Source organism: Plecotus auritus (genome assembly GCF_963455305.1).
Source record: "Plecotus auritus genome assembly, chromosome: 8".
Taxonomy (NCBI): domain Eukaryota; kingdom Metazoa; phylum Chordata; class Mammalia; order Chiroptera; family Vespertilionidae; genus Plecotus; species Plecotus auritus.
This window is the reverse complement of record NC_137782.1, coordinates 24,032,965-24,053,634: the sequence shown is the minus strand read 5'-3', so window position 1 is coordinate 24,053,634 and position 20,670 is coordinate 24,032,965. Positions and strand designations below refer to the sequence as shown.

The following is a 20,670-nucleotide window of genomic DNA, read 5'->3' as shown; positions in this document are numbered from 1 at the left end:
CACAGCCCTGCCCATTGGAGCTCTCATTCCACTGGGGGAACAGACAATAAGCATGCCAGTAAACACAGACATTGTGCCGTTTGGTGATACGTGCTCTGAAAAGAAGGAAAGTAGAGGAAGCAGAAAGAGGCTGACAGGATGGGCAGGGAAGGCTTCTCTGGGGAGGTGACTGGCAGCCAGCAGAAGCCTGGGTGAGGGAGAGAGCAAGTGCTCAGTTCTTGGGACAGACACAGCAGGCACAGGGCATGGCCACTGCTAAGGCCTCCTGATAGAAACATGACTGTTTCTGAAGAAGAGCAAGACAGCCAGAGAGCCCACGGGCAGTGGCAGGAAACCCGAGAACGGCTGAGGAGATGAAATGGGAATAACGGTGATGCTGAGCTGCCCAAGCTCGGCTTACGAGGCCACCTCAGAGGATACTTCTCTGCCTCCTCGGCTGAGTCCGTTCCCATGGGAACTCTGCCTCCTCCCCTACCCCAGTTTGTTGCTGCCATTAAGCTGCTCAGAAGCAGAGCCCACCTCCATCTGTCACTTTTGTATTCCCAGTGCCTTGTCCATGATAGTAGGTGCTCAGTTAGCACCTGTTGGTTGAATATCGAATGACCGAGAGGACGAATGAACAAACTAGGGAACCCAAATCACCTAACTCCACAACTGAAATGTGAATTTCTTGCTCAGAATTTTATCCCATTAACTTTAGGATCTTCCAAGCCAGTTTCCTCCACAAGGTCTTTTGTCTTCTGGCTGGTGCATTAAGAAGAGTGACCCAAGCTCACCTCAGAGACACATTCATGCCTGTATGCAACCAACCAGCCTTGGCTGAAAACTGCACCTGGCTCTGGGTGACCTGTCCCGTGGCCCAGAGGGGGGAAAGCATAGAAAGCATTACGCAGTGCATGTTGGGAGTGTGGTAACTGGGCACATACAGAGCTCTGCAGGGCCACTCAGGAGGCGGGAGGTCTCATCTGAAGTGCAGTGTGGGAAGTTGGGACACAGGCACGTGGGGCTGTGGAAGGGGACAGAGAGGGACCAGAGGAAATGAGGCTGGGGACAAGGATGGAGACAGATGACTAGTCCCGGGCGAAGGCATTTGGACATTACTGTGCAGGCAATGGGAGCCACTGCAGCTTTTCTGTGGGAAGTAATCTAATCAGATGCGCATTGGGAATTCACTCTGGCAGGAAGCAGATGGGCTGTGGGACCAGACTGGAGGCAGGTAGGCCAGCAAGAGGCTGGTGCCATGGTCCAGGTCAGGGAGGATGAGGACTATAAGAAGTAAGGGTGGGGATGACAGAAGAGGGTAGACTGAGAAGCCACGTCTTTCCACACTCTCAGGTACTATTTTCCATTCTCATACCTACTCAAGAACACTCCTAGAGTCTAGTTCTCCCTGTGAGCCTGGGAAACTCTGTCTACTTTGACTTGGAGGGACAGATAGCTCTTTGTACCTGTCACCTGCCTTCCTACCTCTCAAGTCCCAGAGAAGGGCCCAGTTCCTGCACTAATAGGCAGAGCAGAACAGAGGGGAGGAGAAGGGAGGAGGGCTTCCCAGCTCAGGGCCTCCCTAGGGGCCAACACTGACTTTTAGTTGTGATAGACACTCAGTGTTTGCACATAAACCATCAAATAACAACAGTAACAAAGACCTCTATGTTAAATCTTAGAATAGTGCCTGGTACAGGGGAACTGTTGTCTATTAAGTCATTTCATCCTAACAGCAACACTGTAATGTAAATACTATTATCCCCATTGAACAGCAAAAAAATCAGCTGAGGCCCTGACCGGTTTGGCTCAGTGATAGAGTGTCGGCCTGTGTACTCAAGGGTCCCAGGTTCGATTCCGGTGAAGGACATGTACCTTGGTTGCGGGCACATACCCAGTAGGGAGTGTGCAGGAGGCAGCTGATCGATGTTTCTCTCATCGATGTTTCTAACTCTCTATTTCTCTCCCTTCCTCTCTGTAAAAAATCAATAAAATATATTAAAAAAAAAATCAGCTGAGGCCCAAGGAGGTTAAGTAACTTGCCCCAGACCACACAGCGTATAAGGGACACAGCCAGGATTCAGACCCAGGCAGTTAGGTCCAGGGTCTGTGCACATAATCACAATGCTATACTGCCTCCCCGTTGTCCTCTCAATAGCTTGTTTGTCGGGCACTGCTCTGAGTTCCACGCTGTACTGGGCTCTACCGATTCTTTTTTTCACTTAGGAGGCAGTGTGTGTCCTCAAGAAGCTGACAGCCTCGCTAGGAAGATAGTCCCACTCAAACAAAGACTTAGGAAGGGGCTGTACTGCTGGTCAGTCCCACAGTTCCAGTCATGACATTGGCCTTGGGTTGTACTGACAGTCAACCCAAGCATTACCAGTGATTAGAAGGCCCTAAGTAAATATTTATGGAGCAGGTAGAAGACAGGTTGAGAAATGCAGAGGACTCAGAAACTGGTCTTTGAATCAGAAAGCAGATCTAGAACCTCAAAGACGCCACGTCTATTTCACCATAAGCCACACAGGTGGCAAGTCTGAAGAAGGGGGTCTTGAGGCAGCTCATCCTCCTCAGCAGGACAGAAAGACTGACCACCAAAGCTTAAGGCAGAAATAGGTGTTCATCAAACGGTAGGACTCATTATCTCCTGAGATGGTTAACCGTAAGGGAAAGTGGTATTCAGGACTGTCAGCAGCCTCTCCACCAGCAGACTCCATAATTCACATCTGTGTTTTTTTAATTTATTCATTCACTAACTCATTTATTCAGTCAATAAATGCTAATTACATTCAGTGCTATGTACTAAATGCATATCTGCCCCCAAAACTTGAACATTTACCCAACATGATACACTTCTTTTCTGTAGTAGAAAGGGGTCCTCCATGTATGCCATGTCCACGCAAAAGAGAAAGTCATCTTCAACCTCTTCTCCAACTATTAGGATTATGGAGCAGCAGAGTCACCCCCCACCAGAGCCCAGCAGGGCCTATGGGACCACTCTGTCACATACAGGGAAGTCTTGGGATCAGAAAGTGGCTTTGTCAGCCTCTAGGTCACTCCTGCGCGGGGTCCTCCCAATGAACAGGACTTCGATTCCAAGCTCAGCCATGTTGCACAGGGAGGCAGTGTAGCATCCGTTCCAATGTTCTTTTTCTAATTGTCACCAATGCAAGGAGCCACGAATGCAATTATTTCCTTCTCTCAGGGGCCCTGCAGGGCCTCGTGCAGGGTTCTGCACATAATCGTGGCTCAGGAAAAACGTTTTGGTGGTTGATGTCCCACAGAAACCCCAAAATTTCTTTTCCATCTCTTTCTGGGTGCATGGGGGTAAGTGATGCCCACCTAATATTGCTCCCTGTCCGCTGGCTCCAAGGCAAACCTGAATGGGCACCTCCAAGCTACAGTCATATAGTGATAGCGAACACTTGGTGATTTACTAAGCGCTTTGTATGCATTATCTTATTTCATCTCTGCCACTTCTCTGGGAAATGGCTAATGCTATTCCCATTTTGCCTACGAGGAAGCCGTGTCTTGGGAAGGATAATTATTGCTGTTTGCCAGCTTGGCAGGAGGCCATTCACTGTGCTTTTCTCTGTTACCCAGGGCTACCATCGACCTCGGCACTACATTGCAACTCAAGGTAAGCGCCCTCCTTTCCCTCTAAAGGGCCGGCGAAGAAGTTGCAGAGTATCAGGCTGGAGAGCCTCCAGAGGTCTTGAAATTCTTATGTTTGGGGAGGAAAGAGGTGACAAGTTCAGCTACTGTGGGAGGGACCTGAGTGAGAGAGGAAGGAGGTGTCACCAGGACATGGTCAGGCAGGACAGACCTCAAGCATCAGGCTCAGGGGGTGCCCCTGATATCCACCATCCAGAAACAGACCCGATCGTGCCTTGTCTCCTTGGTGGGGGTGAGCCCAGAAGAAGCAGCAGCCAACTGGCTAGAGAGCAACCTGGCAGTGTGATCAGAAAGCTGACAACCCATCGTACCTCTCAGACCCTCTGGGAGGAAATCCTGTGGGTACTACATATGTGGCCAGTGACTTGAATATGAAGATACTCTTCATGGTGTTATCCAGAACAGGAAACAAGTGAAAAGTCTTAAGTGCCCAACGATTGGTGGATTGGTTAAGGTGTGATAGTTCCCTATTATGAAAAATTATGCAGCTATGAGAAATATCCTGCTTGGTAAGAATTATTAAGGGCTTGGGAAAATCCATACAATAGAAATTATAGATATGATGCTTATTACTATATATACTTATATATGTGTGCATATATATCTGTATATACATATATATATATATACACATATGTATATATGGCCTATATAATAAAAACATAGTATGCAAATTGTCCCCTCAACTGGGGAGGTCATCCAGGAGTTCAACCAGGGAGAGGGGTGGGCCGGGGGAAGGGAGGGAGTACCCGGCCAGTAGTTGGCAGCTGCTTGGGACCCTACCAGTACTCGAACTTTATGCACTGGGCCTCTAGTATCCTATATAATAAAAGCTTAATATGCAAATTGACCGAATGGTGGAACAACCAGTCACTATGATGCACACTGACCACCAGGGGACAGACTCTCAATGCAGGAGCTGCCCCCAGGTGGTCAGAAGCCGGGCCTAAGCCATCAGTCAGATATCCCCTGAGGGCTCACGGACTATGAGAGGGTGCAGGCCAGGCTGAGGGACCCCCCCTCCCTCCCAAGTGCACGAGTCTCATGCACTGGGCCTCTAGTATATATATAAACATCACTCAAATTTTTATATATAATACATATATTGCTCTTATAATTTTAAAAACAATGAAAGCCCAGAATGTTGAAGGAAGATTTTCCAAGGAAATGGCTTTGGATTCTCTCTCCTGTCTCCTGCTCCTTGTCCACTTCCCCCTTCTGTCTGAGCTTCAGACCAATGCTCACAGTTGGCTCCTTCTCTTTGTGCTCTCAGCGTCTGGCTCCCGGCACCACCCCTCTCCCCCAGTGTCCTTCTGTCTCATTAAGGTCTGGAGCCCAATTTTTAGGAAAACTCCACTGAGCTCTATTATTAACCCGTAGTATAGTCCAGATAAGGTGATGGGTCAGGGTCAGGGGCTGGTGGAAAGGGGCTGAGCAGGAGGATGAGCGAGGGAGGTGAGAAGCTGGTAGTACTCCCAGGGGGAGCCACAGACCTTGCCTGCTTGGAATGTGGGTTTCTTATCCATGCTCTGACCTCCCACACCTCAAGCCCCAGTCCCAGCTACTTGGGTGCCCCAGCAAGGATTCTCTGGCCTTGCTGTCACTCACCCATGTGGAGTCAGGGCTGAGCAGCCAGAAGGGTCATCCTCCTGGCTGCTTCCTGACACTTGTGACCTTTGACCCTGTTGTCACCTTCTCTGTTGGCAGGTCCGATGCAGGAGACTGTAAAGGACTTCTGGAGAATGATCTGGCAGGAGAACTCAGCCAGCATCGTCATGGTCACGAACCTCGTGGAAGTGGGCAGGGTAAGCCGCTCCTGCAGTGACCTGGCTAGAGGGTGCTGGTGTCGCACACCTGAGCATGTGTCTGCTCGTGCAGTGTGCCAAGTCTCACCCTCCCAGCCTCCTAGGAGGGAGAAATCCTCACTTCTGTTTCACACCCTAAGAATGTCCTTTTCCTTCAGACCCCTCATTCCTCTCTCCACCCTCGCTCTCCGAGGACAACGTCATCTCATAGAGTTTGAGGCAATTTAAGGCATCAGACGTGAACGCTGCCATCTTTACATCACAAAGCTTGTATCTACTTGTGTCTACAACCATCTCATTCTTCCCCTCTGTTGTCAGGTTGAACCAGAAAAATGACTATTTTTGTTGACCCCAAATGGTAGAATATCAGCCGGTTCTTTGGCTCAGCCTAATACGAAGAAGGAAGTGATTCTTGCCCTTCCAAGGCGACCACAGGGCATTGAATCACAGATTCTGCTCAAGAATTTTCTCATGCCCCCCCTCACTTGAAACGTAACTCTCTTTCTAATTGCTAGATGTTTGCATGCAAATCTCCTGAGTGCCTTCCCCCTTAAAACTGTGACACAGGCGAACAGAAATGATGCTCTTCTTCCTCCCTTTCTGCCAAACTCTAAAGACTGGCACGCAGGCTCTGTGTCTGCATTCGGCTCTCTTCTGCCCACTCCAGTGTAGCTCCTCCTCCATCCCACCCACAGCAATGCTGTCAATCACCAACATCCTTCATGGGGACAGATCCAGCAGCCACTTCTCTCTTCTCATTGTACTCAGCCTCTCAGCAGCATTTGACCTTTTGCTTCCTGACCTCTCAACCTCCACCTTCTTTGGGGTTCAGGCCTTGATTTCTCGCTCTCTCTATCTCACCCTCCCCTGTGTGGTCCTCAGCTACTCCTAGGGCTTAGAAATGGGATGCTGTGCCCCGCTGGCTGCTGCCTACTTGGTAAACTGTGGCGTGTGGGCGGGCGGGCTGCGGGGTTCCCAGGCAGGGTGCACACACACTAGAGTTCAGAGGGCCTCCCTACTTACGGGCTGACTAAAGAGGGGGCAGGTAAGTTTTCGTTACAATAGGGTCCTGGCCTCCGAGATAGTGGGGAAGGGACATCTGGGCTGTGAGTCATAACCCAGGAGAGGGCTGTGGGCATCTCGTGTCCTATCAGGACTTTAGAGCCAGGAGAGACAGGTCCTTGAGCCCACTCTTGTCTAGTCCATTCCCCAGTTTACAGATGAGGAAAGGGATGGAGTAACTGCCCTGAAGTCACCCCGCCAGACCCAGGGCAGGGTCTACAACTCGACTCTCACTCAAGTGCTCATGGTGCGCCCACCCAGGACTGCTCCCCAGGGACTGAGGCCCAGGCTGTGCCTACTGCAGACAAATGCCATCCCAGCACTAAGAACCCACAGGCAAATTCCAGCCTGTTCTATAACACATCCCACATCGAAGACAGGTTCCCTGGAGGGGTGAATCTTGAAGCTAATTTGGATTTGGGAAGGGGACAGTAGAGTCCTCTCTAATGGAGCTCCTGCCAGGAGCCAAGCATGGTACCAGATCTTCTCCTGGCGATGATACAGGTGCCCTGGCTTTGCATCCTGGCTCCATCCCTTCCTAACTGTTGACCCAGGGCAATTTTCTTAGCCTCCCTGTGCTTCCGATTCCTCATCTGTAATATGGGAATAATAATATCTACATGGTTGCAGTGATAAGTAATTACAATAATACAGGTAAAGTGTTTGTAGAGGACAGTGTTAGACATCGTCAGCACTCAGTAAGTATAGCTATCATCATTAACAGAAGCTGAGGCTCAGAGAGGTCTCAGCCCTTTCTGGAAGCTGCACAGCTGCTGAGTGTTAGCATCATGCAATGCATCCATTTGCCTCCAAAGCCTGTTGCGCTCTACCAGCGTTTCCCTAAGTGGGTTCCATGGGATGCTAGTCTGCAGGATGCTTAGTGAGAAGAGGGTTCCATGGTTAAATACGTTTGGGAAATGCTCTGTACTCTTTGCCCCCTTTTGGAGATCAAAAATAAGAAGAAGAAAAGAAAAGAAACATTAGCATTAGTACATTAAGCCAGCTGAATAGTCCTGTAGCAAAACAGCCTGTTTAACTTTGTTTAATCTAGCATTTCCCAAACTCATTTGACCACAAAACCTTTTCTGTTTGTTTTTGTTTTCTTGTTTTTTACCTAACACCTATTAGCACCCAGCGGAACACACTGTGGGAAATGCCACTCTAGGCCGTGCGGCGTCCCCCGGAATGGTAATGCTTTTGTTCTTTTAAGGGGAAAACCATGATCTCTTGTTCCTCCTGTGGAGTGTGACTCAGTCACATGTGGGAATGGCTTGTTGGTAGCAGAGAGCAGGGCAGCGTCTTCCCTTCGAGCCCAGCACCTTCCATCCTTCCCCGACGGAGAGCCTTGTCCTCGCGGCCCCTGGTTACCCGCTCTGAAGAGTAATGTTCCTCTCCGACCACTTCTGCTTTCCCTCTTCACTGTTTCCCTCCTTTTATTCTCATCTCTGCTCTGCTGGTCTCAGCTGCCCCAGCCTGACAGACCATTCAGCCAAAGGTAGAAAACTGGCCACGTGACCTAGGACAAGCCACCAAAACCTCCAAACTTGCGTGTTAATTTCATCCGTAACACGGGGATAGCTCCATCTGCCTAGCTTGCCTAGATCTATTTGATAATGGATTTGAAAATTATACGGAGCTCTGCAAAAGAAGGTACTGCCATTATTCCTAATGGCTCCAATTCCTCTGGGAGTGAGCTTGGCCCCGTGCACGTTGCCGACCCCTGGCCAGCTGACCCTTCCGACTGAAATGTCACCAAAGTCGCCCTTGGGTTTATTTGAACGGGAAAGCCAGGTGAGGCGGCTGCTCACACTCAGCCACCTGCTCACCTGTCCTTGTCTCTGTCCTTCCTCGCAGGTGAAGTGTGTGCGATACTGGCCGGATGACACGGAGATCTACGGCGACATTAAAGTCACCCTGATTGAAACAGAGCCCCTGGCAGAATACGTCATACGCACCTTCACGGTCCAGAAGGTAAGCGTCCCTGTGGCTGTGGGCAGCCTGTCCACTAGGTAAGCCAGCTAGTCTGTTCTCTCAGACACACAGTGACCAAGATCCACTCTGCACCCATCCCGTGCTTGGTCCCAGGGACAGATAAGTGATGGAGCTTCAAAGGATCCCATCTCCAGTGAGAGGGATGGACAACATTCAACAGACTAATAAAAGTAATAATGGTGCGTTGTGATAAGAAACATGCCATGAGTGGAGACGGGAGGATGAGGTGGTCAGAGAGGGCTGCCTGGAGGAAGAGCCATTAGCTCATTTAATCCTCCAACAACTCCTTGAGGTAGGTCTGATGATTACTCTCATTTTGTAGATGAAAAAATTAGGCGGAGTGTTTCATTCAGTTGTGCAAAGTGGGGTTCACGCATGAGCCCCTGACTTGAAGCTCATTGTCACTCTACTCCACGACATTGCCACTTTCTAAAAGCAGCAGCATTAAGGGTCCAGTGGCCACAGGCCCGGCGATGCAGAAGCACTGGGGACTTCAGTGCCTTGAGAGCCATGCCGTCGGGGTTTGGCAAGCCCTCCTAAGCACCAAAGCTGGCCCTTGCACAGTGCCAGTCCTGTGTGCACAGTTGAGTACTGGACATACAGGTTGCTCCCTGCAGCGCCCCCACTGGAAGGAGGACCACAGGTACATCAATCGGGTTCCTTAGAAGCAGAGCCTGAGACAAGGATTTGGATGCACATGGTTTATCAAGGGACCACTCTGGAGAGAAACTTGTAAGAGAGGAAGGGAAGCAGAAGAGAGGAGGGGAAGTCTAGCCTGATTTACAGGGGCCTCTGGAGCATAAACCATGCCATAGAGTTGACCTCTTGCCTCAGAGGATGGAGTGAAAAACTCTCAAGTATTCCTGAAGCTGTTTTCTCTTCTCCTACTTCAGCTCTTCTGGAGGTGCCTTAACTCAGGCCTCTGTTCACTCCCACCAGGCTCTGCAGCAGCCTCTGAGCAGGGCTCCCTGCCTCTGGCCTTGCTGTGTTGCAGTTTGAGTTTCAAAGAAGCAGAGCCTGAGGATGGGATTTGGGTTCCCTTGATGATGTGCTGAGAAGGGGAGGGAGGGTGGCAGGAGAGGGCAGGCAGGGAAGGAGTCAGCAAGGGTGTTGGTCTCAGTTGGAGCCCAGCCTCAGCCTGGTCCCCTCAGAAGCTTGGGGGCATGAACTGCACCACAGAGATGATCCCATCCTTTGGTAAGAGGCCTTTGGTACCCCATTAGGGTAACCCATCATCCTGGTTTGCCCAGGACCCTCCTGAATTTAGCACTGGAAGTGCCATTTCCTAGGAAACCCCTCAGTCCTGGGCAGACGGGCAAAGTCAATTGGTCACTCTAAGTTTCAGCCCCCAGCCAGGGGAGGTGGCTCCTTTTGGGTTGAGAGCAATTCTCTGAATAAGTGGGTTACTCTGAGCCATCTGCAGCCCACACTCAGAGTAACTGGAGGGTGCCCTGGCCCAGGAAAGGGAATCTGGGTGGGCATCAACAGTGCCCTCCACACAGCCCTCCAACACACCCAGCCAAATCCAGCCTCCACAGAGTAGCTGGCGTGATCCCCCCAAAATGCAAGTCTGATGCCTCTTCTGTGCCACCATCTGGGCAACCTCCCTATGCTCCCCCGCGCCTCTGGGACAAAGTCTAAAGGTCTGCAAGTGGAATTCCAGGCCTTCCAAGATCCAGCACCCGCCCCACCTCCCACCCGCAGCCCTGCTGTATGCCCTCGCCTGTCTTCCACTTTCCTCTGGAGTCGCTCGGGGCTGTTTGTGATTCTGTGCACATATCATGCAAAGTCCTGTCCCCGTGCTTTGCCTGCACCACCTCTCTGCCTGGGAATCCCTCCATCTTTTCAACCCGGTCACAGGCAGGCATCAGTGTGTCATAACGCTTAGGAGTTCAGACTGTGGAGCCAACAGCCAGGGTTCAGATTGCAACTCCACAACTTACTAGTTGTGTGACCTTGGGCCTGTTACTTAACCTTGTTTAGCCTCAATTTCTTCATCCATAAAAAGGAGATAACAGTATGAGGATTGGTATGACAATTCAGTGAATTAATATATGGAAGTGTTCAGAGAGTGGCAGGCACCTGCACCTAGTCTATGATTAATAAATGTTAACCATTATTTTCAGTATCAGTATGATTCAAGATACAGGTCAGGCATCACCTCCTCTGGGAAGCCTTCTCTGATTTCTCCTCTCCCCAGAAGGGGTTAGCTAACACTCCTTTATGTACTTTAATAGAATTATCCACTTGGGAGTCTACTTCCCCTTCTAGATCATGAGCTGTTCCAGGGACAGAGGCTTTTATTTCCACCTTCCTAGTGGCTGGGCATAGATAACCCTCAGAGAATATTCTTTAACTGGAAGAATGAACAATTAAGCATGCTTCCTATTCAGTGCTGTCCAGATATCCGCAGGAGACTGCTAAGTGGGCACAGCAGGTAGGGGCACTGCATAAGCAAAGGCTCAGAGGTACGGCCTGACCATAGAATAGTCATGGAATGTCCCTCGGACTGGAGGTGTCTGTGTGAGGGGTGGTGAGAGGGGAAGGGAAACCACGTGGAGCTCTAGGCCCACTGCCCCCCCACCCCGCCCGCTACACACACATCCATCGGTCAGAGAAGCTCCACTTTTATTTGTTCCATGTCTTATCATTCCAAATAATAATCTAATTGATTATCAAGTCTGCTAATTTGTTTTAAAGCCACGGAAACTATCATAGACAGGACTGGAAACTGGAGGACCCCAGAACTAATCACTGAAAAACCTCGTATTCCACAGGAAATGATTTGAACTTGGTGTTTAAGGCCACCATTTCTCTGAATCTGTTCTGCTGGATACAAGTTCTATGCAATACTTGTCAAAAGAAGGTCCTTGGGCAACTCTGGGGTGTCACAATGCCCCCCACCTTAGGGATTCAGATGTATATTGGCACACTAAAGGCTCTGACAAGTCCTGCAGTAACGCAGTCACTCTCACTTTATCTACTTCCCAAGCTCCCAGGTGTGGCAGACCACAGAATCCCTCTGTGCAGCAGCACCTCCTAACCCTTTGAGGGCCTTGCCTCCCCAACAGCAGGAGACTGGTTCCTCAGTGCCACAGCCGTGGCTCCCCATGGCGCTGGCTAGGGTACATGGGGGCAGCAGCTGCAGGAACAGAGGCCCATTCTCTCCTCAGAAAGGCTACCACGAGATCCGGGAGCTCCGCCTCTTCCACTTCACCAGCTGGCCCGACCACGGGGTCCCCTGCTATGCCACTGGCCTCCTGGGCTTTGTCCGCCAAGTCAAGTTCCTCAACCCGCCCGAAGCCGGGCCCATCGTGGTTCACTGCAGGTAAGTGAAGCCCCCCAGTCCCCCCTCCCTTGAAAGATCTGCTCTTGGGGAGGGAGACACCATCTTGTCCGTGGCCCCTGTCTGTCCACTGTGCCCAGTGCTTTCTGATAAGGCCCAGGTTCCGCGGTTTCACACGAACAATAGGAGTGGCGGTAGCACTCATTGTTATCTCCGTTGTTCTGAAGTAGTAACGTCCCCTGGAGACAAGGGCTTGGCCCTGACAGCATCTTCTCTATGTGCCCTTTACCCACATTATTTAAGTTACTTCTCACCCAATGCTGACAGGTGGGCACCATTATCATTCCCATTTTACAGATAAGAACACTGAGGTACCGAGCAGGTAAACACTTGGCCTGGGTCACACAGGTGTACCAAGCTGGGACATCTAGCTTGCTTTCCTCCAGACGCTCGCTCTCAGCTCTGTGAAATGGGAGCGGGGTGTCTCAGAGGAAGTGGCTTCTTTTCATTTCTATTATTTTAAAAATCAATTTCCAGCCTGCAGGGTCCCTAATAGAGAGAAAATGGACAGCGTCAGGTTTCACCTTACTGTAGAGAAGAGATATTTTCAGCTCTGACCTGGGAAGTCTCATTGGGAATGACTAGCACATCTTTGAATCCTCCTAAATGGAGATGGAGTGCTGTGTCAAGGACTTGAAGAATTGGAGGAAGGAGGACGTCCAGGCCTGAGGGCTGGCTGGCCTGCGCCCTCCCCGCCTCCTTCCCAGGGTTCTCTTTTCCAGTGTGACCTTGGGCCAGCCCGTCCTTCAGGCCCTGCAGGCAGGCTATCTCGGCCCTGGCCTGGCACAGCCACGTCAGTCAGGGACTTGGGTCAAGTCAAGGAGAGGTCCATACACTGGGGATGTCTCAGAGCCACCCCTTCCTTGCATAGCATCATTTCCCCTTCCACCGCGCAGGTGAGAATTAGAAATCCCATTGGTCACACACCCTGGGCTCTCTGAGAGGCTTTCCCTATAGTCTCCGCTTACCATCTCTTTACAATCCAAGGACAACAGAATGTTAGCCCTCGAGTCCTGTGCCCCAAAGCGCAGCCGGAGCAGGACACGGGAGACCATGGCAAACAGTTACCAGGCCCTCCTTGCACGAGGTCTTGTCTCCACAGTCAGTCACCTTAATGCCCCTGCGCAGAGTGGCCCCCGCTCCTGAGGCGCTTCTGAAGATTGAATGGGTTGCCAACATATACGAGGTGCCAGAGAGGATTCCGGACATTCTCTGCCTCTTACTGCTGCCCCCACTCCAGCCTGCTCATCCTGCAGGATGGGAGCCATGTCTTACTCATCCTCATGTCCCCACTCCCACACCCAGCCTCTAATGCCTACCTAATAGGTGCTCAATAAATATTCGTGAATATAAGTAGCAACCGTTTACTGAGAAATTGCTATGTAGCCAGGCACAGGGCAAAGCAATTTACATGTATTATGCTTTTTCAACATAATTTCCTGCAATTTACACATATTGTGCTATTAATGCTAGATGGTGGGTCTATATTCTTTTCAGCCTCATTTTAAAGATTGAGGGTATTGACACTCAGAGCAGTTGAATCATCTACCCAAGGTCACGCAGCTAGTAAGTGGCAAAGGAAGAATTTGATCCCCAGGGTTCTGACCCCCCAATAGCATGAGCTTAATTGCTACATGATGCTGAAATCAACACAGCTCGGTTCCCACGAAAACCCTGTACGGGAGTTGTGTTGTACGTGGAAGAAAACTGAGCTCATGGACTCCAGACAGCTTGTTCACTAGTGAGGGATCCAAGGTCCAAAATCGAGTCAGGTTAGTTCTTTCCCCTAAAACAGGTCCAGGGTGAGACTTCAGAGAAGACATGGCTGGGGTGGCTCTTAGACTCCGAGGGCCAGCGCCCCCACGTCCCGTCTGAGGGGTCTGGATCGGTTGGGGGATGAAGTGCTGTAGGGAAAATACAAATCAGACTTCATTCAACCCATGGCATTGTACCTGAGTGGAGACTCTGCTTCCCACGGGTTACTTTCCAGATGGAGGATGGGTTCCCAGGGCTTTGCTCTGCCATCGTTGTCGGCGACGGTCCCACTCCCTGTCCCACTTGGATTCAAGCTCAGCCAGCATCGCTCTCCTTACAGTCCATCGTTCTTTCTCTTTGTGTTCCTTTCATTTCCACATTGTGAGTCAAAGACACTCGTCTCCATGAGGGAAGCCAGACGAAAACGCAGCCGAGGGGGCCTCCCTGGCAGTCTGGCCTTCACTTCCAAAACTGTGCCTCTAAGGCAGATGTTCCTGTGGCCTCCGCTCACCACCTTGACTTTGGAACCCAGCACCGATCTGGGGAGGGCAGCCGTGGTCCATGGGGTTTCCTTGATTTCTGTGTGTGTGTGTGTGTGTGTGTGGCCATTTTGTGCTTGGTCTGAGATTCTCCTAAGGAAGCCACCAGCCATCAGAATCAAGTGTGGATCAGGAGACCTGATACCAGACCAGGCTCTCAGGGCTGCCAGCTCTTTCAGTTCATGGCGGCACCGCCTCATGATCCTGGTAGAGCAGGTGCAGGGGGAGCCAAACCCAGGGTTGGGACTCACTCTCTGCCTTTGGGACAGTGCAGAAGAGCTGATTTCTGCCCTCTTGCTCACCTGCTCTCCGATTTCTCTCCTCTCCTTCCTGGCTTCCATCTATCAACCCATTTATTGAAGATACAAGAAAGGGTGATATGGAGGGAGGGAAGTGGGGGAACATGTTTATTAGGCATCCCCAGTGTGCTAGGTACCTTTTAGATGGGTTATCTTTAGCCATCAGGTGAGGAAACTATGCATACGTGAGTGTAAGCATGCATGTGTGTGTAAGGATGTGTATGTGTGTGTAGGCATGCGTATGTGTGTGTAAGCATGCGTATGTGCAATGACTGTTATTAAGACGGAAGTGGCAGAACACAGACTCTGGAGCCAGACGCCTGGGTTAAGTCTCAGCTGCACCACCAGCCAGCTATGTGACATCACACAATATAAGCGCCCTGTGCCTCAGTTTTCTGACCTGTGAAATGGGGTGAGAAACTTCCTAACAACCATAAGAGAATTAATAAGTAACATTGGTGAAATAGTTAGAATAATGCCTGGTACTTAGAATAATGCCAAGTGAGTGTTTGCTAAATGCATACAACAAAAATAAGCCAATCTTGATAAAATAGCCCCAAAGGCAACTAGTACTCTCCCATTTTATAAAAGAGAGAACTGGGCTTTCAGTTTGATCTGCGTCTCCCAGTTCTGACCCCTGCAGCGCACACCTCTGCAGGGTCCCTGGTGACAGGGCTGAGTGTGAGGAGCCTCCCAGGGCTGGTCCCGCTCCACGGTCCCTGACAGACCCTGTCCTTTCTTCCAGCGCTGGAGCCGGGAGGACCGGCTGCTTCATCGCCATCGACACCATGCTCGACATGGCCGAGAACGAGGGGGTGGTGGACATCTTCAACTGTGTGCGGGAGCTCCGGGCCCAGAGAGTCAACCTCGTGCAGACGGAGGTGGGTCCTGGGGCCTGAGCCAGCCAGCCACCTGCAGTCCTGGCCAAGGAGAAGTGTAGGTGGTGACGTTCTAGAGAAAGGGACCTGGGTGTGAGAGAAATGGCAGTGAGTGAGCAGGTGGCTTGCTGTGGTGAGACCATCACTGAAGCTAGGACGCCCCTGCCAACCCAGGGTCCCACAGTTCAGAGATTTTCAGCAATGAGGAATGGTGGTGAGTTCCCCATCTCTGAGCTCATCTGCCCAGGGACTAAAGGAATAGTATCGCCGCCTTGGGTGACAGAGAGAAGAGATAGGGAAGGATGACATATATTGAATGCCTCCTCTGTGCCCAACATTGCTTCAGTCACTGCTGGAATGGCTTAACCAGTGAACTTCCTGAGAACACACAGTCCCTGCCTTTGAGGTGAAGTAGGCCTTTAGGCACCCCGCTGTCCAGTTATTGAGCCCAAGACCCAGGGAACTGGGAGGGGCTCATCATTATTGTGGAGCACCTACTATGTGTCAAGCATCATGCTAAGTTCTTCGCATTCAGAAAATTGTTTCTGCTCCTCACAACACTGTGGGGTAAACCCTATTTGCACCCCCACTTTACAGATGGAAAAACTGAGCAGCCATGTCCCCAAAGCCTCCCATAGCCAGATCATGGTAGGACTCGGGTTGGTGTGACCTCCGGGCACGCTCTTCCCCCTGAGTCACACTTCCTCGCCAGGCAGCCTCTTCTGCCTTCCCTGCTCCTGGAGCCTTGGTTTGTTATTCCGGTAACTGCCCTCTTCTGTCCCAGCGACGGCTGTGGGAGCCAGGACAGGCAGCATGGGATACAGAGCTGCTTCCATCGTCAGCCCTGCCAAGGCAACTGCCGTGGCTTTGGGCTTGGCCAGGTGCTGCTGGCTCTGCAGGGAGGCCCCCACTGACAGGCTTGTCCACGTAGGGTGCTGCTGTGGGCTCTGAGCCAACTCCCACGGGCAGTCCCGAGCTTCTTGATGAGGCTGCTAAGCCGAGAGGCCTCCTCCGGCCCCAGGGGCAGGCATGCGGAAGGCAGGCTTGCTGGCTCGCGTTGGACACATTGTGGTCCTTGCTGTCTGGTGGGGGAGACACACATTCAAATACATCATCTTTATGCATCTGGATAAGCATTTTATATAAAGAGCTGGGCCAAGTTCTGCAGAAAACAGTCACTCAGCAAACCTTTGTGAAGGAAGTTACAGCGCCAACTTCCTCCTGGCGAATTTAGAGAAGACTTTACAGAGGAAGCGAGACACTGAGGCATGGAAGAGGGGGGTGGAGCCCAGGAGAAGAGAACCGCGAGGTGCAGAGAGCTGAGATCGCACAGGGTGTCACGTGTTGTAGGAGCAGCCCCTGAGACAAGGGGTTGAGGGCAAGTGGATTATTTGGGAGGGATCCCTAGGCACACTGAGAGCGGGGGTAGGGGGCGGAGGCGGGGAGGAGCACAAGCTTCCTGACGCTGGTAAGGTGTGTGCCAAGTTCTCTGACACCGTGTACACCTGGAACCAGCCCTGGGGGCTCTGAGATAGTGGGAAACACATTCTTCCAAGTGACCCACCTAGGAGAGAGGGGACCTAGGTCTTCATCCCCAACTCTCCACCTGGCATCACTGGAGGCTCCTTCCTGAGGCATTAACTGTCCACCCTCTGGCTCGCCCTGCATGCAGCTCCAGGGGGGCCCTGGGACTAGGAAAATCCCTTGGCCTGAATGCCGGGCACTTGCAGTCAGCAGCCTTCAGCAGGTCACGGTGACAGCTGAGGGGACACGGGCAGGACACCAAGAGCACCTGCTGCAGCACGTCCACAGTTTCTGACTTTTACCAGGGACTGTGCTGTTCAGTCTTACACAAGGGACAAGAGTCACCGCAGCTCAGGCAGCCACCAAAAAACACGGGAACTTGGCCCTTCAGGTTCTAGGATGGAAAGTAGCGATTCTGCGATGTCAGTCACGCCCTCCTCACAGGGATCAGTGTGGACACCAAAGTCCCCACGGCTGCTCTTACCGGGGCCCTGTTCCCCCTGCAGGAGCAATACGTGTTTGTGCACGACGCCATCCTGGAAGCGTGCCTCTGCGGCAACACCGCCATCCCCGTGTGCGAGTTCCGCTCCCTCTACTACAACATCAGCAGGCTGGACCCCCAGACCAACTCCAGCCAAATCAAAGACGAATTTCAGGTATGAGCACAGCTAGCCATCGGCCGGGCAGCTCAGCGCCGGCCCCGTACTTGCAAGACTTACTCTGCAGAGCACAAGCCCTGAAACCCTCCAGACATGCTGGAGCGTGCCCCGGGGTCTCTCACCCACCCCAAGCAGCTCATCCAGGCATCTCTCCATTCTCCGCCTTCTCTCTGAGAGGCATGCTGGCAAAACTGTTTCCCTCATTCGATGACAATTTAGGGGATATTTAACACCCATTAGGGGTTCCCTATCTCCGCCCCCACCTTACGACCTCCTGGCTCGCCCGCCCTGTAGTGCAGCGCTGGCTGAGATGAGCAGCTTAGCTCAGTGGTTGGCAGAAGTTGGGAGCTGTGTCGGAGCCCCGGAGCCTTGGCAGCTTGGTGGTGGCACAGCCCCTGGAAGGGGCTCTCGGCTCGCAGGGCTGGAGAGGCCAGCAGATGATAGAATCGCCACGGAAGAGGATCTGTCCTGGGAAAGGCAACGGAGGGCCCCGCTGGGAGGACGGAGATGGGGGGAGGCTGACTTTGCACTTCGCTGCCCCTCGGTTCCGGGCGAGCATCTGAGCTGTGTCTGTCTGTCCACCTTTGCGCCCACAGACCCTCAACATCGTGACGCCGCACGTCCGGCCCGAGGACTGCAGCATCGGGCTCCTGCCTCGGAACCATGATAAGAACCGGAGCATGGACATCCTGCCTCTGGACCGCTGCCTGCCCTTCCTCATCTCGGTGGACGGAGAATCCAGCAACTACATCAACGCGGCACTGATGGACGTAAGCTGAGCCTCCATCCAGAGCACACTGCTGGTGGCCTTCCAGGAGGAAGCCTCACCCAGGGGGAGGTGGCGAAACCCCAGGGCCCTGGCCACCCTCCCCAGGCATTCTCTCCTTGCTTTGGATCTTGCTGGTCCCAATGACCTTTGCTCCCCCGAAGGCTCTTGTCCAAACCCATATATAAGCTGTGCTCTTAACTCTCCTGCTCCCATAAAGAGTATAGAAAGAACTGACCAAAAGCTTAAAGTGGCTCCCATGATGCCACAGCCTACCCAGTCCCCCTCCTGCTGCCGACAAGCTGACTCTCCACCTTGAGTTCAGTTCAGGAAACATTCGACATGCTAGGCCTTGTGGGCCCTGGGAACACAAGGTGGTGAAGACCTAGGTTCTGCCCTCCAGGAGCGCCCAAGCAGGCTCCCAGACAATTCCTGTACAGAGGCAAGAATGAGAATGGCACCTAGTAGGTGTGCCGTCAGTGCAGTGGGAGGCAGCACAGAGAGCATGGAGGGGGCATGATTAGTCTGTTAGGGGCCCTGTTTCCTGCTTTCTCAGAGTTGGGTGCCCAGGAAAGGTACCCCACCCAAACCTGGTTTGGGATTACGGGTTATGCCCCTGTCCCAATGGGTTCATGCCCCTGACTCACATGGTTCTCCCCAGGGCCCTCCAGCTACTTGCAGTTATTGTCCCTACACTCTGGGAGGTAGATGTTTGCAATAGGAAGGAACCAGAATCTTTCCGTCTCATCCTTGCACTTTTCAGCAAAGGCAATTGCGGCCATGGAGGGAAAGAGACTTGCTGAAGGTCACCCAGAGAGCCAGTGCAAAGCCAGAGCCCAGGACTCCTGGCTCACATTCTAGGGTCCATTCATTGAGCCTCCCCACCATTTACTATCCAGTAAGACTCAGACATCTTGCCTCCTGACGCTCAGGATTGAAATCACCGTTGCCTGATGGAGGGCGCGCCCTTCCAGGTGCCCTTCCCCCCATGTCTGAGGTCACATCCATCCAGACCAGGTGAACCTCCGATCTCACCCAGAACAGGCAGGAACAGGAGGTACTCTCTTCTGGGCCAAGACCAGTGACTTCGCTGACCTCTGAGCCTCCTGAAACTTTCTCTCCAAGGGTCTTCGGTGCTGGAGGCAGGGTGACAAGACGTCCGTGCCTATCCCCGTTCTGTAGGGACTGGCCCTGGCCTCTGCCCAGAGAGAGCCCAAGTCCTCCACGGAAAGCCTGGGTCCAGAAGCAGGGAGAGGCTGGTCAGAGCAAACAGCTGGATGTGAAGGGAAGGCCTGTGGCTTTAGCTTAGAGCCATGGTTGGCAAACTGCGGCTCGCAAGCCACATGCGGCTCTTTGGCCCCTTGAGTGTGGCTCTTCCGCAAAATACCACGACCTGGGCGAGTCTATTTTGAAGAAGTGGCGTTAGAAGAAGTTTAAGTTTAAAAAAATTTGGCTCTCAAAAGAAATTTCAATCGTTGTACTGTTAATATTTGGCTCTGTTGACTAATGAGTTTGCCGACCACTGGCTTAGAGCATTCCAAAGTCAAGGTGTGTGCATATGTGTGTGTATGTGTGTATGTGTGTATGTGTGTGTGTGTGTGGTAAAATGTGGGGCTGGGGGTGCACTTACACTTCCAAGTTTCTCCTAGATTTGTCTTCCACTTGTCATGACTGCCTCTCCCTGCCTCCCTCATTGAAGCAAGGATCAAACATGCTCCTGGCCTCCACTTAATAGGTTAGACACTGCCTGGAGTCACATGCCTTCTGTCAAGCAAGCTCTGAGGCTGATAGTATTCTCTTTGTCCACAGGGCAGTTCTCCTGTGAGCCATCACTGGAGCTTTTGCCTTTCTTACAAAAAAAGCAAAAGAACAAGTCCTTATCTGTATTCCGGTTCAGTCTGTGCATTATCTGGTAACCATAGCAGCTTCGCTCCCAGCAGAAAAATATGAAGTCCTCTGGGTTAATTTTTAATGTTTCCCTGGTAAAGGATGATGTTATCCATGAAATGGATTGCTGGCCGATCCCTGAAACCCGGCAGGAGCATGGATCTTGAACATATTTTCAGATAAGGCTTTGTTGGGCATGCTGGCCTAATAGAGCATTTATCACAGAGATGGGGATAGGGAAGAAAACGAACATTCACCGAGTGTGGGGCATGCATCGGGCCCTGGACTTATACTGTCTTGCTCCTCATTTGCCTATTATTATCCCCATTTTCCAGATGAGCCCTGAGTGTCAGGGTATTTCCATGTCTCTCTCCAGGTCAACTAGCTGAGAAACGATGGAGTCAGAGTCTGAACCAAGTTTTTTACTCTGAAAGCCTGGATATTTTTCCATGCTGCCAATGGCCCAAAGACATGCTGTCTGCAGCTAGAGTTCAGCTTTGG

The 20,670-nt window shown here is 51.8% G+C and overlaps 1 protein-coding gene across 19 annotated transcripts in view; it reads left to right on the top strand.

Moving 5' to 3' along the window:
- The window catches only part of PTPRT (protein tyrosine phosphatase receptor type T), a gene marked incomplete at its 3' end in the record, with an annotated part of 976,718 nt that overhangs the window by 928,887 nt on the left and 27,161 nt on the right, over positions 1 to 20,670 (top strand). For 11 of the 19 annotated variants that reach the window (XM_080686642.1, XM_080686641.1, XM_080686639.1 and 8 more), the window contains 8 exons: positions 3,586 to 3,622; positions 5,365 to 5,462; positions 7,653 to 7,712; positions 8,379 to 8,495; positions 11,690 to 11,844; positions 15,201 to 15,336; positions 17,364 to 17,513; positions 18,113 to 18,286. In XM_080686642.1, the coding sequence (XP_080542768.1) occupies positions 3,586 to 3,622; positions 5,365 to 5,462; positions 7,653 to 7,712; positions 8,379 to 8,495; positions 11,690 to 11,844; positions 15,201 to 15,336; positions 17,364 to 17,513; positions 18,113 to 18,286 (927 nt within the window). The remainder of the gene's footprint in view (positions 1 to 3,585; positions 3,623 to 5,364; positions 5,463 to 7,652; positions 7,713 to 8,378; positions 8,496 to 11,689; positions 11,845 to 15,200; positions 15,337 to 17,363; positions 17,514 to 18,112; positions 18,287 to 20,670) is intronic. The other 8 variants (XM_080686646.1, XM_080686645.1, XM_080686644.1 and 5 more) reach the window with 1 other exon arrangement.